Here is a 15,083-nt window from a genome sequence, read left to right as displayed (position 1 = left end):
ATATCACGTGAATGAAATAGGCGGATGACGAAATCCGTCGTGTGCAGAGGTGAGCGTCACTGATTCTTGAAGAAGAGTATTACTGCGCAGACAGGAATGATAGGAAGCCTAGAGTTGGGATTCTACCTTCTTGCTTATATTTTTACTGTGTAAAATTCTAGCATCATGCGCCATTCTTTTTCTTGTCCTTGTAGATGTTCTTCAAACCAGTTGATCTCACCACCGCCCTGCGCCCCGCGCTGCTTGAGGATGAATCACTGCTGTTTGTCCAGGACATGGTAGGATTGTACGAAGGGTAGGTGTTTCCTGTTTTCTAGGCATGAAAGCCCCTTGACTGACTACCGTCGGGGTTATTATAGAAAATACAAGATACCCAACTACCAGAATGGCCATGCTTACCTGACTTCACATCGCATCTGCTATGTCGGGGCTTCCGAACCCCGTAAATACTCAGTAGCGGTTGACCTGAAAGAAGTGGAGCGGGTAGAATATCAGGTATTAGAGTCCTTGGTACTAGTATTATTGGGCTTTGTTTTTTTTTTTTTGACGGTTTGGTATTAGGCGGGCTTTCTGAGATCGTCACCGAAGATTGCAATATACCCCAAACCTTCGAGGAAACCTCCAGGGAAAAGTGCCGTCAAGGTTGAACGTGCCTCATCACGAAAACTTTCATCTTCCTCATCACAGAGAGCTGCAAGTCCTTCACTTCGCCAGGTAAATGGATCGTTGCCCAGAGCTTCAACTGCAAGTTGGGTCTGCCCAATTTGCACTTTCTCGAATCCTGTTCCCTCCAACTTTGACCCATCCACGGCCACAGCTTCTACTCCACTTCCGCCATGTCTAGCCTGTGGAATCAAGCCACCCCTTACGACACTTCTAAAAGCAGCTATTGCATCTGCGACAAATCGCATCGTCACAAATCCTACAGTTCTACAGCCGTCTCAACCCCATGAGCAGGTTGATACGCTGCCAATAAGCCGCGACAATAGCGGAGATATTCTTGAACTGTCACGTTCCATAGCCAAAAGCCATATAACTACTTGCCCACGATGTACCTTCGCAAACCACCCTTCCCTCCTGGAATGTGAAATGTGTGGTGCACCTCTTAAGCATTTAGGCAACAATACCCCTGATCGATTAGATTCCCCGGCTCCTCTCTTTCTTACTTCTCAGTTAGAGAATACGGAAATCAACGAGAGTATGAAACTGTCATTTCGTGGAGGCGGGGAGAAAGTTTTTCATGAGAGACTTAACGATGCTCTGATCCAAAGGAAGTGGCTCCTTCACGATGCCCCGCCTGTCCCTCAGATGTCACTTTATCCCGGACCTCAAGGAATCTCAGCCACTGGGGGAGATTCCTCTCCTGTTGAAGAAGGGTCGCCCCAGCCAAAAGGCGTTGGAATTGCCGGGCTTGAGCGTCGCGGTTTTCATACAAGAAAGCTTAACGAAACAGTAATTGGAAATGCTTTTGAAGACCTTGAGGCGTTGATGGCATCGGCTAAGGAGATTGTCGCCCTAGCTGAAACCTTGGCCACAGAAACCGGAGTAAAGCCAAATGATCACTCTACTCTTGAAGCGGATGCAGTCCTGTCGCAATCCGCCGCCGCTCTTGGAATGATAACAACGAAAGACATGCTTGGCTCAGGCAGCAGCTCGGAGACACTGTATCTTTCCGAACTATCACGTAATCTCGCTGAATACTTGACAGACGACCGAGAAGGCGTACTTCGCCGTGAAGGTGGCATCATGAGTCTTATAGACCTTTGGGCTATTTTCAACCGACGCCGAAATGGGGTGGAGCTCGTTAGTCCGGCCGATTTTCACAAAGCGGCAGAGCTATGGGAGAAGCTCAAACTTCCTGTGCGGTTACGTCGATTCAAAAGCGGGTTATTGGTCGTTCAGCCGCACGATTGGACGGACGAAAGATGCATTCGTCTTCTTGAATCGTGGATGAATGAACTACAAACTGATTCTCCTGCTGTAGAGGTACCTTGGGATTGGACACTTTATGGCAGAGGAGTAACGGCGCAAGAAGCCGCTCAGCGCTTTGGATGGAGCGTTGGTGTCGCATCCGAAGAGCTGGAAATGGCTGAAGATCGAGGTGTTCTCTGCCGAGAAGAAGGTATCGAGGGTACTCGATTCTGGCGGAACCACATTTTGATAACCGAAAATGGTGAAGGCTCTATGACTCAAAAATGATATGAGATAATAAGTTGGTCCGGTCATCAGGATAATAATATAATATTCTTCCCAAGGCATCTACACCATTACAACCAGATCAGTAGGCCCTTGATGGACAATTGATGTGAGTGTCTCGGGTGTCTATTGAAGCTTACATACGTCATTATGCTGTACGTAGTAAGAAGAAAAGTCTTCGCCGATTTGACGAGACTGAGGTGAATAGATGTTAAATTTGACATACCGAAACTTCTCTCTCTCTCTCTCTTCTCCACACACGTATATATATTCCCTGCTGTACAAAAAATATGAATGATCATTCCAAATCCCCCAAGCCAGATATCAAATTGTTAACATTGGACGAGAAGCATAAGATTTGAGATTACCATCATGGGACGGGCCGCAGAGAGGATTGTTTCGATTCTTAACACTTTGGCGTAGCGGTACCCTCTGAACGACAAGGGGGCTGCAAGAGTTGTGTCGGTTCGTTGCTACCCTTCAAACATAAAAGTTGACGCCTCCTTTCTCTTGCTGGGTCGTCATCGTCAAGATCATACCGTGATAAGATAAGATGCGGGCGGGGAGAGTGCGGGAGGCGAATGACATAATCAGCGGAGCCCGCATCAGACGGCCGAACCGACACATCGATCTCCGCCTGGTGCTCCTTGGAAGCCCCGTTGAAATCCTCCTCAGTGCTCTGCCGCGGCGGGAATCTACGGTTTGTCTATTATCCTTAGTGGGTATATATGGAACCCGGGCAGCCAGCATCGACCCTATCCGATGTGACCTATCTTGCCTCAGGTAGCGAAGAGTTCTTGAACTCAACGACCGCTATCTGAACGTTTTGCCCGCCTTAATCGTTGAGTACACGGTTGCAATGGCGTCGGTTCTGGCTAAATCAGTCTTTCGGAGCCGAGCCACTCGGCAATCGAGTATACTCTATGGCCCTACGACGTTAAGAGCTACTTCTAGTCCCCAGCGCCATCCTCGTACCTTTGAGCAACGACGGACGATAGCATGGGGTGGTCGTCCAGGTGGCCCGGACTGGCAGTCACGATTTGAGTCAAAGCTACGACGCTCCATTGAAAAAGCAAATCGCATGCTTTTCCATAAATGCTCTCATGGGATGCGCCCACGGTCGGAATGGTATCGTTGGCAACATGGAAATCTCTGGGGCTGGTCTCAATTTGGGTCATCGGGGCCTCATAGGGGACCGGGCGATGGGCCTGGATGGTCACCCTGGAAATGGGGCCAATCGTCCTGGGAAAAAGAATTCACAGCTGAACAACAACGCTTTGAACAGGAATTTGAGGAGTTCAAACGGCGGATTCATGCGGATCCATATGGCATGCTCTTTGGGAGGCGCCTTACGCGGCTACACCCTTTCCCGCTTGGTCCGAAGGATGATACCCTGTCAGCCCTTTGGCGATACCTCTTTGGAATTGAAAATAGTGCTGCCTCATCTAAGGAACGAAGGCATCGCCATGGAGACGAAACCGCTTGCACCGCGAACGCGAACGTACATAGCCATTCCGATGGTTTCCAAAAGGCATCTCCAGACAAGGAAGCTCTGTTTGAGTTTGATCCAATAAGCGGCCGGATGGTGCCCAAGGACTGCCCAAATACAACCGTGGAAAATGCACCATTCGAAAAGACCGCACATGATACGTTTGATATTCCCATGAAAAAGTCACGCTCAGAGCTAGCAGATAATAGGAGTCGTTGCACAAAGGTCGAAGTGTCTCAAAACTCGGCTTTGCTGGATCAGAAGCGTGACTGCGATTCTTCGGTCGAGGGACCGAGAATAGATCGGCGTAACGCTTCATCCAGCTCACAAGGGATAAACAAGTCTGGCCAGAAGAGAAGCGATGGAGTCTTTCTGATGGGTGCCCCACAGAGTCAGAGTGAGGTGAATGACCTTGGTTCTTCGATTACGAATACTTCCCTGGACAACGAACTGGGCATGGACACATCAAACAGCAGCGCGTTACGAGTTGAAGACGAAAAGCCGGGATCACGGGCACCACAAATACGCTGTGCACAGTCTGTCTTTGATAAATTCAAGGATTATCTTACTTGCAAGCCTGAGACATACACACACGATCGGGGCGTGTTAGCAAATACTTGGAGCGCGAAGGAAATGGCTCTAGAAGATGTTCCACATAAGTGTCGACCTGTTTTGCATAATGTTCCATACGAGGATCCAGAACGAATGAACATTGATTCTCTACGCGCCAACGACGTGCGTGCATCCTTTGAGCGTCGGAATTCCGAGCTTGAAACCCAAAGATGGGAATCGAAAATTGATCATATAGTTAATTCCCAGGCCGTTAACGCATTGGGGGCACGTGGACATTCAAATGAAACCACCGGTGCAAACGATGATGCTTCATGTACTGCAACCGATATTGCTGATAAGGGAAAAGTCGAGGACATTACCGGACAAACGCAAACCAGCTACGAAAGCGTGTATGGTGAGGTCACCCCCAAGGACAGACAGGCCCAAGCGTCTACAAGGGTGAACGATTCTGTGTCCGAGATGGGTATAGGGGCTGCAGAGCACATCGACCTAGAAGTACCTATTACGGACACCAATACAAGCCGTCTGACGCTACTCATGAGGGCTGGGAGAACCTTGGATAGAATTGAAAGGACAAGTAGCGCCATTCGGGCTTCACTGGGAGACACCTTAAAGAGTTCCGCAGACGTTCCAACAGAATACAAGATTCTTGCATATGACTCGTCAACAATGAAGGTTCTGGATGCTGTTATAACTTCAACTTTCTCTTCCGATTTTACTCCTCTCCATCCAATAGAGGCGATATCTCGATTGAACAAACCTTCAAAGTTTCTTGCCTTTTTTTCGTCACTCTCATCTCAGGGCTACGAGATTTTCTCGGCCAGCGGTGACGTACTTGTCTTCAAGAAGACACGACGAGGCGATTTTGAGACATCCCAGGGGGATGAGTCCGGTACACCTGTTTCTTCTTCAAGCGGGTCTATATATTCACCGAGAAGAGCCGCTGAGCTAGATGGAGAGTCCATCGATGAATTGGAGGCTAACAGATCCACCTCCACTTTGCAAGCAGGGACTCCTTTAAATAGACAAGAGAGCTGTGTAAACCCCGGAAGAGAGTCTATGCACTCACCTCAAGGAGCTATGCGGCTTGAACAAGAATCCATCGAGGGCTTTGAAGCCAAGAGGACCGGATCATCAGAACTGAAACCTTCTGGTGCACAGGGTGAACCCGTCGCGAGCATTGATAAACAGCCCGTGCATTCACCGAGTCGTGCGGCCCAAAGGGAACGAGAATCCGTCAAAGAGTTTGAAACTAGCACGCTGAAATCGACCACCTCGCATCCTTCCACCATGGTCCGGCGACAGGAGACCCATTTCACGGGCGGACCGCCAAATTGGTCACCATACGACCCAAATGAGAAATGGAGACTTTCGCCTCCTCAAGGCGCTGGAACCGCGAGGAAGAAGGAAGAGGGTTTTCTGTCGTCGTTTCGGAGAGCGATTCGTCGTGCTGTGTTGGCTGGAGTGGTTGCTGGGGGCACTTGTTATGCAATTGGTGTTGTCGCAGAATATTTTAGGACTGGAGGGCAAGATGGTTTGGGGCCGAGAGGATTCACGGGTCTTGAGGGCAGATAAGGCTGGCCTCGTCATGGTCCTGGGGGAAAAATGGCCTTCCAGCGTGCCCGAGAGGTCAGTGGGATGGAACGAGAATATATGGATAATTTGTCTATTTAACCCCACGAGCGCGATTGCACACTTTGTGTTTGCTGTTTTTGGGTTTTTGGGTTTTTGGGTTTTTTTTTTTTTTTTTTTTTTGGTAAATACTATCATCTTTTCTTTTGTTCCCACCTTTGCCCTTTCAGCGCCCCCAAAAAGCGTACCGGCTGAATGCTGCGCAAGTGGCTTCCTCTCTCATTCACAGTTACATAGCCCCTTCCAGGGACTGAAATTCTCCAATACAATGGCGTTTTGAGAATCTCCGCGGGGGTATTCTGGTACTTTTGTTTGCAACCATGAATTGGAATTCTATTCTGATAAACCGAAGCGTCGATGTTCTCTCAATTAAGCTTTGCTCTATTTATACGGAGTACGGACTAGCTAAGCAAGTACGGAGTCGAGTTGGGGTTTTCAGGTGAGACAAATCGCCCAGCTGCAGATCGGTTTGTCACTTGCAGAAGTAGCGACTTTTGTTAACGAGTTAGCGAGCAATTCGGTAGCGAGTCGACTAGTTTCGAACCACCGTTACGAGGGTTGCCTGGGGAGAGGAGATGCGAGAAAGAATGGTCCTTTTTTTGCACGACTTGCGCTTCCGTGCGGCTCCGGGAGGTGCTCGGTGGTGTTTACGCAATAGTCCGAATTTCCCCCTCCCCCTTTTTATTTGATTTCCTTTTGCCTGGCTTGGGGTTCGAAGTGTGTGTGAAAGGAGACGTTCATGTTCTGGAGCACGGAGGAGGGATGAAGAACTCTTTTTGTTTCATCACGAGTTCCAGAACCTCTCGTCTCCTGCTAAGACGGAAGAAGCGGGGAGTGGATTTGCGTCCTCAAGCTCTGCCCGCTCGGAACGTCGTCTCGGTCAATCGGGACCAGTCTCAAGGAGTCCATGGTTAGCTTTTTCGACGATGGCTTCGAAATGTCTCTCTCCCGCGTCACTCTGCGAGCTGTGGTGGGAGGCTGACCGCTTTAACGACAAGGATGGCCGGAAAGGGGCATCTTTATGTATGTACGGAGTACTCCGTATGGATGGATGTATTCCGTCCTGAGAACAGTCCACAGAGCTGAGATGACAGCGGGATACGGAGGAAATGGCGTCCATCCCAGATGTCGCTGACTGCAACGGCGAGCCCACCCGCCGACGTCGGATTGAGCCTCTCGCTGCGAGCGCTCCAGACACGGTATGTCAGAGGATCGTCACCCGTTTTTTTCATCGGGAGACGGGGTTTAACTCCTTTGATCGACGGCTATGTGTGTTATTTCGTGCGGCATGCAGCCTTGTCGTCTCGTGCGGTCTGACAGCAAAACCCGCTGCGCTATCTTCCCTCTTCCCCCCAAAAATCGTCAGACAGACGCAGTCGGCTGGGTCGTGTGTGCCATCGAAAGCCCACCGTGAACGTCGTGGCGCAGCACAGCAGCTTCTAGCCCCAGTACTCCGGCCCAAAGCAGCAAGTCTCGCTGCCGATCGCAATTCGCACTGTCGAAAACAGCTTAGCGGCGAACCTTGGTTGCTTACTCAAGTTTGTAAGTTACACCTCCGCTTTCTCGCGTGTATCATTTTACTCGCATGTCGTCATGTCCCCATAGAGAGCGTGGATGACCGGGACGTATTGGTATGTAATGGATGCATCGACGGGCGTCTGGAATCATTTGATGGCTACTCTTTTCATTCTGGCACCATTTCTTGCACTATTTTTTTTTCTTTTTCTTTTTTTGAATCTTTCGGTGTTATCACAAGGAGATCGCTGTCATGGTTGCAATGGGCTGTTCATCCGATGAAGGCTGCTGCTGCTGTTGCGTGGGTGAGGGGAAGGGGAGGAGCTAGCAATGCCTGCTTTTCCACTTGGCGCACGCCCGCTCGCACCTGGGGGCAGGCGAATGGTAAGGGTCTATTTTGGCTTCCCTGCCGGCTATTGCTCGCTTCGCATCGATGATTGCGTAGGCGTGGTCGCGCAGTATTGCCCGTTGTCAGGTGCTCGCTGGCCTTTATATTTTTTTAATTTTTATTCTAATTTGTTCCAGGAAATTCTGTAAGGGGGTTGGAAGCGGCGGGAGATTGTGCAGGAACAGGGCATTCTGGAGCTTGGTGGTAATCCAGTAGCTGTTCGCAAAATTTGTTCGCATCTGGTGTTCAGGGTACTCCGTAGATGAAATTATGATTAATTTCAGTTTTCCTTTCCTTTCCTTTCTTTTTTTCTCTCTCGTTTACGGCGTCTTCCTCTTTTCGGGCAGCAAAGCACGGACAAGTTTGAATCCGCCAGTCTTCCTTTTCTGCGAGAGAGTTTGTGAGCCCGTGAGTGGACAGGGCGCCGACAATTCCCCTGAAATATACTCCGTAATTGTCGCTAAGTTAGTGGCTCGTCGCAAGAACTGGGGATACGATAGGCAAATTTCGGGAGTAAGCAGGCCAAGACCATATCCTTCTCACCCTTCTCAGTCGTTCTTCCCTGGAAGCAAATGCGCAGTTCGCGGGAAAGTCTCCCCGTGGGAGGAATGATGGCCAGCTGTTCTTCTGGCTTCAAGACATCGATGGCAGCGGTTCAAAGGCGTTCTTGAGATGGAAGATGAGGTTGTTCTTGAGGGATCCGTCGTGACCATTGTGAGCTCTGGAAGGGCCGCCATCCGGACTCCGAAGAATTGACATTGGGCCCGTTGAAACCCCTGCATTTTGTTTGTATGCAAAATACTCCGTCGCTCCGTAGTTTGAACTCCATAGCTTTGCACCTGCTGTGGCTTACCCTTGGAGGATAGGTCCTGCGCTCTGCTCGATAAACTCGAACACGCTCTGTTGTGGAGGGCGGCCGCTCGGTGGGGTCCATTTTGTTTCTCGCGGTCTCTTCGGAAGTGCAACTCTCGAACCCGAACGATTTTATGGGATGTGTGTTTGACGCCGAAGATAAACAGAACAGGTGTAGCGCGTACAGCAACAGGTTTCCCTTCTTCACTTGCCCCAGATTTTACGAAGTCGACGGGAGGTTCGAGAGAGTGTCTGATGGTGGTACACGCCGAGTCGAGCCAAGCAAGTGTGTCCTGCAGATATTTAGGAGCACAACTCCGAGGCACATACGAAGTACATATTCATGCATACTAAGTAAATGGTATACTCTGTACGTAGTAATCCGTAGATAATTATTACTACCGCGTATACAGTACAAAGTGTCCTATGCTCCGGAAGATCTAGGCCCTGCACAAGTCTAGTTTACGTGCAGGAGTACTCCGTAGCGGTGTCGACAATTTGCGTCCTCGTCGACGGTCGTACAAACCAGGCAAGGAGGACAGAAGACACGCAGGAATTTCGTACTAGAAGAGGAGGAGGAGGAGGAGGAGGAGGAGAAGGAGAGACATCTTCAGACGGCCGAGTCGCCTTGCCAGAGAAGGTTTGGGCGGTTGGGAGCAGACACGTGGTTGACCGTGAAATTGCCTTTTCGCCAAGAGACCGGAAGGTAAGATATGCTCACTAAGAACTGGGAAGCTCACGAGGCGACGGTGCTGGCAGCAATTTTTGCGGGTAGTTCAACGATGGTTCGGGGGAAAAAAAAAGGAATTTGTACAAGTGGAGGGGAGAGAAAGGCCGCAAAATGTCATTTTACCCCTGAGCAGGCGCCGGGCGATGATTCGGCGTGCTGAAAACAGAGCCACTCGCGATCCGGGGTCGCTGTGGCCGTCGTCTCACGATTGGCCCTGTGCGGCACGCTAAGCCTCTTTCAAGTTTAACTCCGTTCCTGGCGGCTCGTCGAATGCAACCAATCGATCCCCGGTGGAGCCCGCCGCCTTTCAAAACTTACCGTCCAAATCCCTGCCGCCCACCCAGTCTTACCGTAATCTACCGCGCAAGCCCTGTCACGCTCCCGTCATCCGAGTATCATATCGCGTACTTACCATCCCCGTACGCTGACACCTTGCTTGAGCGCTGTATCGTTGCACCAATAGAAGAAATTCGCTGCCCGTGTTTGAAACGGTTAGGCCACACCATTGGCCAGCGCGGTAATTCTGCTGAGAGTGTAATACGCAGAAACTCGCGAACGGCCTCTTCTCTGCTGGGCCAAGATGGGGTTGGTGCATGTGTTTATTACAGCGCCGACCGTTGGTTTCGTGGGCGTAATGCCCTCCCAGATTCCCGTAAGCGCAACAATACCTCCTAACCAACAGGGAAGGGCGTCTTTTGAGAGGCTTCGCCGTCTCATTATCATCGCTGTCACCTCCTCGCTTTCGCCCTCTTCCCGTCTTCCCTCCCTCGCTTCCTCTTCTCTCTCCCTCCTCCTCCTCCTCCTCTCCCAACTTCACCTCCATCCATTTCGCATCCTTCACTACACTCTCCTCCCTCTCCTTGTATGCGTCGTCGTCGACGCTGTTGTCGGTGTCGTTTCCCTCTTTCTCCTCCGCTTCCCACCTTCGACACCTGAGTACACAACGGCGCCCCTCCGTAAGTTAACCATGGGAATAATCCACCCTAACGCCCCATTGGCGCAAGCCATTAATGACTAAACTGTACGACTAACACGTTGGCTTGACTTATTTACATATAGTAACTCCAGGCTCCGGGTCGACATCCACACCTCATCTCTCTCCCTCTCCCTCCCCCCATCATCCCTCTCAAAACCCATCTCCCTTTCCGTCGTTTTCTTTTTCTTTTTTTTACTTTCCTTTCCTTTGCACCTCTCTTTCACTCATTTTCTGTATTTAATTATTTTCGCGTTCTCTCCCCGGGCATCCTTGCCTCGCCGCTCCCTCCATCATCTTCGGGGTTCCCCAGCCAAAGCCGACCGTGGTTCGTTCAAGGGTTGAAGGCAGACAACTTTGGGGCGACGGGACAACAGGACTAAACATTGCTTATCTGGTGGCTGCGACGTCTTCTTTGAGGGTTTGCATCTTTTGATCTCGACATTTGAAGAGGGAAAATCCATACATCAGACCGTGAGAAGGCAAAACCCACACTGTTAAACAACGAAATTAAAAAAAAAAAAAAAGAAACGAAGCGCAGCCGTCACTGACACCATAGCCAGGACTACAAGCTTCCTCTCGACGATAGATCTGCGCTTTAATTTTCGGCCGGAAAGGTTTCATTTTTTTGAGGGGGATTCACCGTTGGACGATACGCCTGATGAGACAAATGATTCTTATTACGCGTGTCTAATGGGACGAACCGAATCAGACTGAACAGTACGTTGGGCCTGTTGTCGAGCCCTTTTGTTATTTTTATTTTTATTTTTATTTTTATTTTTATTTTTATTTTTTTTTGGGCAAAACATCCCTGTTGAGTATCTAGGGCGCGTGATAACAGTTGTTGGATCGAAATTTAGTCGAAAGGCCGCACATTCCCTCAAGTTTCAAGCTACCGGCAGCTGAAAGATTGTTGCTTCTATCCCCGTCGCTCTTTATCGCCTGGAACGTTTGTTCCGTTACGCTCTTTTGAAAGGTATGCGCCTGCAAGATTGCTGTCTTTGACTCATGCCACAATCATCCCAACTTTGCTGTTTTGTTGATATCCTTCTCCACTGGACTACCCAAATACCATCGCCCTCTTTGCCTACCGTGTGGGCTGACGGAAAATGCAGATAGTACCGCTTCGCGACATTAAGTCGCTGATTCCACTCGCTTAACACATTGAACATACGCACAAAGTACGTGAGGCATTCGGAATACTCCATACCGTGATATCGATATAGGACACAACGATTCACCAGTCATCTGCAGTCGAATAACCATGCGCGCCATCCTGTCAACGCTCCTTGTGTCTCTCGTGTCGCTGGCAAGCCTGGAGCAATGCCAGGCGTTGGACACTCCCCATGGCAACGAAAGACCCCAATACTACTTCCCTCGGCGGATCAAACGCGAGATACATAGAGAATCTCCCCTCTACGTCAAGCGCGAAGTTGTCGTGATACCTGTAACTGTTATGTTGGGACCGGATGGGAAGAAAACAACACTTGGTGCGAACAAAGTTGTTGGCATGGGGACACAACCCACTGCTGTAACGTCTGCGACAACCATTTCGACAGGATCCACAGACATTCCGGTGACTACACCTTCGGACCCAGATAATCCTCCAGTTCCAACTCCTTCAACTCCATCCACGACGTCTGTACGGAAGATACCCGGCACTTCTCCAGGAAGCACGATGAACAACCCAGAAACCACAGCCAGGCCATCCGAGTCGACCGGTCTAACTACGCCGGCTGCCTCGGTCACTACTCCAGTTTCAAGCAGCCCAAGTGATGATATGGAAGAAGGAATCAGTATCGACCTCTCCCGAATAATTTCTGGTATACCGATGCATTCAACGGGTCTGGTTCCTAACCCCACGATGAATTCCAATTCGCCAAATGGATCTGCACCTACTACTAGACCCGTTGAGCCGACCACGGACGTTTCCGCAACATTGCCATCTCAGTCCGGAAGCTTGAGCTCTCAGAGCTTGGAGCCTTCGGTGACCAGGGGTACAGGAGGAATAGGCTTGCCATCTCTACCTCCGATTCCGCCAGTAAATGACACAATCTCCAGTTTAAGTATGAGCCTCCCGACAGCTTCCTTGAGTATTGACCCTATAACAACGCCTGGAATACCCATGAGTTCGCAGATTTTCCCTCCAAACAACACGTCCACTGTTGAGCCGTCCGGCTCTGCTACACAAATTCCAGGCAGTGTTACAACTACGTCTGATCTAATACCAGAGTTTCCCACTCTAATTCCGCCATCTGTGACTGAAATCCCAATTGGCAGTGGCACTGGAGTGAGACCGCGGCCAACCAATACGGCAAGCAATGGTGAACACTCTACCCCTAGTGGAAGCGCAACTTCTGCGACCGGCTCCGAGTCTCAGCCAACAGCGACCCCGTCAGCGACAGGAACGTCAACGATCCCATCCGGTATTTTCCCACCCAGCGGCTCTGGATCCGGCTCTGGATCCGGAATCTTGAGACCTACCACCACTTCGGGCAAGGGATCTGCGACCGAAACCGGCTCGCAAACGATGAGCATCACGACAAGTGACATGGCCAGCCCTACGCCAGCGCCACCCAGCACGAAATCTCCCGTCTCCCTGTCAACAAATTCCGACACAGAGATGTCTATTCCCACAAGCATTGTTGTACAGCCGACGCAAACAAACACCGAGACGACAACAGAAAGTCAAAGGCCAACTGAACGACCCAAGGTCATTTCACCCCCGCCTAATGAAGACAAAACCCCGCCAAATTCCGTTGTGGTTAATCTAGGGTTCAACGGCTCTCTGAGCTATGATTTTGTCGTTGACCACTCCGGTGCAACGACACAAATCTTCTACTTCCTGCCAATGGGTGTTGCATATGCTCTCGAAATTCCGAATGAGAGCGTTAAGGTCGGGGCTCTCCGTCCGTATGACACCGTTGCTAGACTTGGCTACACTACCACAGTTGCCTCCGTTTATATCCCATCAGACCTCATCCAGTCACTTGCTCTGCAGCTCCGGACTCCGTCTTCTCGTCTGTACAATAACCCAGACCCTTCAGTGCGGACAATAATGGCTATGCTGGATCCGACAATTCCTCTCACTGGTGTCCTCTCAGGAGGTAATGGCTCACCGTCCAATCCAGGACAGAATAACCCCGACCAGCCAGGTGGCGACGACGGAGGAAACAGCCAAGACACTGGCCCAGGTCCAGGAGGATCTGGAGGGAACTATAACGTTCGCGCGACATCCGTTGGTATTGGTTTGGGTGTCGTTGGCGGTGCCTCGCTCTACGGTGCCGCCATGTTCTTCGTTGCTCGCCGATATAGAAGAAGACGCCGGTTGATGAACGAAGAGAGCTTCTTAACCGACGGCCTTGGCGGGCCAGCTGGACGGGAAGGCGAGCCGTTTATGAGCGGCGCCCGCAGCGATGGTTACGGAAGCTCCCAGCGTAACAGTGGAGGTGGAACCAGTGCCAGGACCCAAACAATTAGCCCGCCCATGATGGCTGAGAACTCGCTTGGTTGGAACTGAGCGGCGAGTGAACGTCCGAACCAAACTGAAATTGGAAATGGCCAGTTGGATTAGAAATGGTCTAAGCTTCTGAGCACGCTCAACGGAGTTTGGCATCGTGTCTGACGTCAAAAAGAAGCTCCCATCGAATTGAGTTTGTTTAAGTACCACATCGCACCATGCACACTCAATTCATATCCTTGCGATATTGCAAAGTCAAGCGGCTACCTTATCTACTGAGCAAATAAGGGATGATCTTCATGTCGATTTCAGCATTGGATTTTTCTGCACCCGCCTATCTTATCCTTTCGCCCTGACGCACCTTTCGAGCCTAGTCCGCTTTCTGCTTTATGAAGCCGGACCAAACTTTTGTATTATTTTTCTCCACTGCCCGACAGTGACAAGCCCATACACCATGTTTCCTTTGTTATGTCTGAATTACTGATACCTCCCATGTCTATCTGTTATCTAAAGAAAAAGATTGCTGTTTTTAACATGCGAGCAAAGGGCTTCGGATATTTCTTTTGGTCTTTCCTCACTGTGGGCCGAGCTCATTACAACATTTAATCGATCGCTACTTCAAATTTCAATATGAAGATTTGCTTCCCTCGGGTGCCGAACCGTCATTTCCCGTCTCAAGCAGCAGTTATTTTCCTTCCTTTTCCCATATGATGCGTGTATGGGGGATGAGCAATCAAAAGAGTAGGCCTTTTGCGAATCTCTTTGGCAAGATAGGCGGGACAATGGCATTCAGCCGCTTTGGAAGACGAAGGAAAGGGTGTCTAGACCTGTCGGGTTTTTTCTAAACTCCTTTTTTCTTCTTTTTTTAAACTTCGAAAATCTACCTTTTCTCTTCCGTATGTCCCCCTTTGGGAAGAATTTTAAAGAAAAAGCGGAGGAGATTCCGATATTATATCTAATACCAGGAAATCTCTCTCAATTGGGGCGAGCACACATCGCTTCTAAACCATTTAACCCAATTTTTTTTTTTTTTTCTCTTTACTTATTTGATATCCCCTCCCGTATTGGCATTAGCTAGACAACTCCTTTCACCTGGTTTCTAACCTGGGTCGGGATAACTGACTCCTTTTCTTTTTACACAAGGTATATATTACTCCCTTTTTTAATATTAGTGTCTCCCCCTTCACACGCCTTTCCTTTATTCAAAAACTCGTCTCCCGTTCGCTTTACGTGTCCGGGAGGGCTTTTTTCCATGCTCTCCCCCACCCACCACAG

General features: G+C 49.9%; 5 protein-coding genes across 6 annotated transcripts; 4 read left to right on the top strand and 1 right to left on the bottom strand.

Moving 5' to 3' along the window:
- Positions 1–132: 132 nt before the first annotated feature.
- On the top strand, positions 133–2,420 carry CIMG_08661 (vacuolar protein sorting protein). The gene is made up of 3 exons (XM_001241497.2): positions 133–295; positions 360–495; positions 562–2,420. The coding sequence occupies exons 1-3, from the start codon at positions 195–197 to the stop codon at positions 2,197–2,199; spliced, it is 1,875 nt and encodes a 624-aa protein (XP_001241498.1). The 5' UTR covers positions 133–194; the 3' UTR covers positions 2,200–2,420.
- A 443-nt stretch (positions 2,421–2,863) lies between these two features.
- CIMG_08662 (uncharacterized protein) lies at positions 2,864–6,236 on the top strand. The gene has a single exon (XM_001241498.2). It carries the CDS (start codon positions 3,056–3,058, stop codon positions 5,831–5,833), a length of 2,778 nt encoding a protein of 925 aa, XP_001241499.1. The 5' UTR covers positions 2,864–3,055; the 3' UTR covers positions 5,834–6,236.
- CIMG_12204 (uncharacterized protein) lies at positions 6,197–7,489 on the top strand. Its single transcript, XM_012358594.1, has 2 exons — positions 6,197–6,769; positions 6,795–7,489. The coding sequence occupies exons 1-2, from the start codon at positions 6,653–6,655 to the stop codon at positions 6,870–6,872; spliced, it is 195 nt and encodes a 64-aa protein (XP_012214017.1). The 5' UTR covers positions 6,197–6,652; the 3' UTR covers positions 6,873–7,489.
- Positions 7,490–8,341: 852 nt separating this feature from the next.
- CIMG_08664 (uncharacterized protein) lies at positions 8,342–10,579 on the bottom strand (the record flags this gene model as incomplete). The annotated part of the gene is made up of 6 exons (XM_001241500.2): positions 8,342–8,938; positions 9,168–9,329; positions 9,499–9,589; positions 9,694–9,731; positions 9,788–10,307; positions 10,548–10,579. The coding sequence occupies 6 exons, from the start codon at positions 10,577–10,579 to the stop codon at positions 8,342–8,344; spliced, it is 1,440 nt and encodes a 479-aa protein (XP_001241501.2).
- CIMG_08665 lies at positions 10,198–14,902 on the top strand. Of its 2 annotated transcripts, XM_004444932.1 has the most exons (6): positions 10,198–10,331; positions 10,435–10,822; positions 10,912–11,068; positions 11,209–11,324; positions 11,464–11,529; positions 11,603–14,902. In XM_004444932.1, exon 6 carries the CDS (start codon positions 11,613–11,615, stop codon positions 13,866–13,868), a length of 2,256 nt encoding a protein of 751 aa, XP_004444989.1. In that variant the 5' UTR covers positions 10,198–10,331; positions 10,435–10,822; positions 10,912–11,068; positions 11,209–11,324; positions 11,464–11,529; positions 11,603–11,612; the 3' UTR covers positions 13,869–14,902. The 2 variants fall into 2 exon arrangements, with proteins under 2 accessions (XP_004444989.1, XP_004444990.1); XM_004444933.1 differs by having other exon boundaries at positions 10,435–11,068.
- Positions 14,903–15,083: the final 181 nt, after the last annotated feature.

Source organism: Coccidioides immitis (assembly GCF_000149335.2).
Source record: "Coccidioides immitis RS genomic scaffold supercont3.3, whole genome shotgun sequence".
NCBI lineage: Eukaryota > Fungi > Ascomycota > Eurotiomycetes > Onygenales > Onygenaceae > Coccidioides > Coccidioides immitis.
Note: the sequence above shows the minus strand (reverse complement) of the source record. Positions and strands in the feature narration are given on the sequence as shown.

Coding starts and splice junctions, on each gene's coding strand:
- CIMG_08661 (XM_001241497.2), top strand. CDS start 195: ATGTTCTTCAAACCAGTTGATCTCACCACCGCCCTGCGCCCCGCGCTG. Junction 296..359: donor ATGGTAGGATTGTACGAAGG/GTAGGTGTTTCC, acceptor GGGTTATTATAG/AAAATACAAGATACCCAACT. Junction 496..561: donor TGGAGCGGGTAGAATATCAG/GTATTAGAGTCC, acceptor GTTTGGTATTAG/GCGGGCTTTCTGAGATCGTC.
- CIMG_08662 (XM_001241498.2), top strand. CDS start 3,056: ATGGCGTCGGTTCTGGCTAAATCAGTCTTTCGGAGCCGAGCCACTCGG.
- CIMG_12204 (XM_012358594.1), top strand. CDS start 6,653: ATGAAGAACTCTTTTTGTTTCATCACGAGTTCCAGAACCTCTCGTCTC. Junction 6,770..6,794: donor CCGCTCGGAACGTCGTCTCG/GTCAATCGGGAC, acceptor AGTCTCAAGGAG/TCCATGGTTAGCTTTTTCGA.
- CIMG_08665 (XM_004444932.1), top strand. CDS start 11,613: ATGCGCGCCATCCTGTCAACGCTCCTTGTGTCTCTCGTGTCGCTGGCA.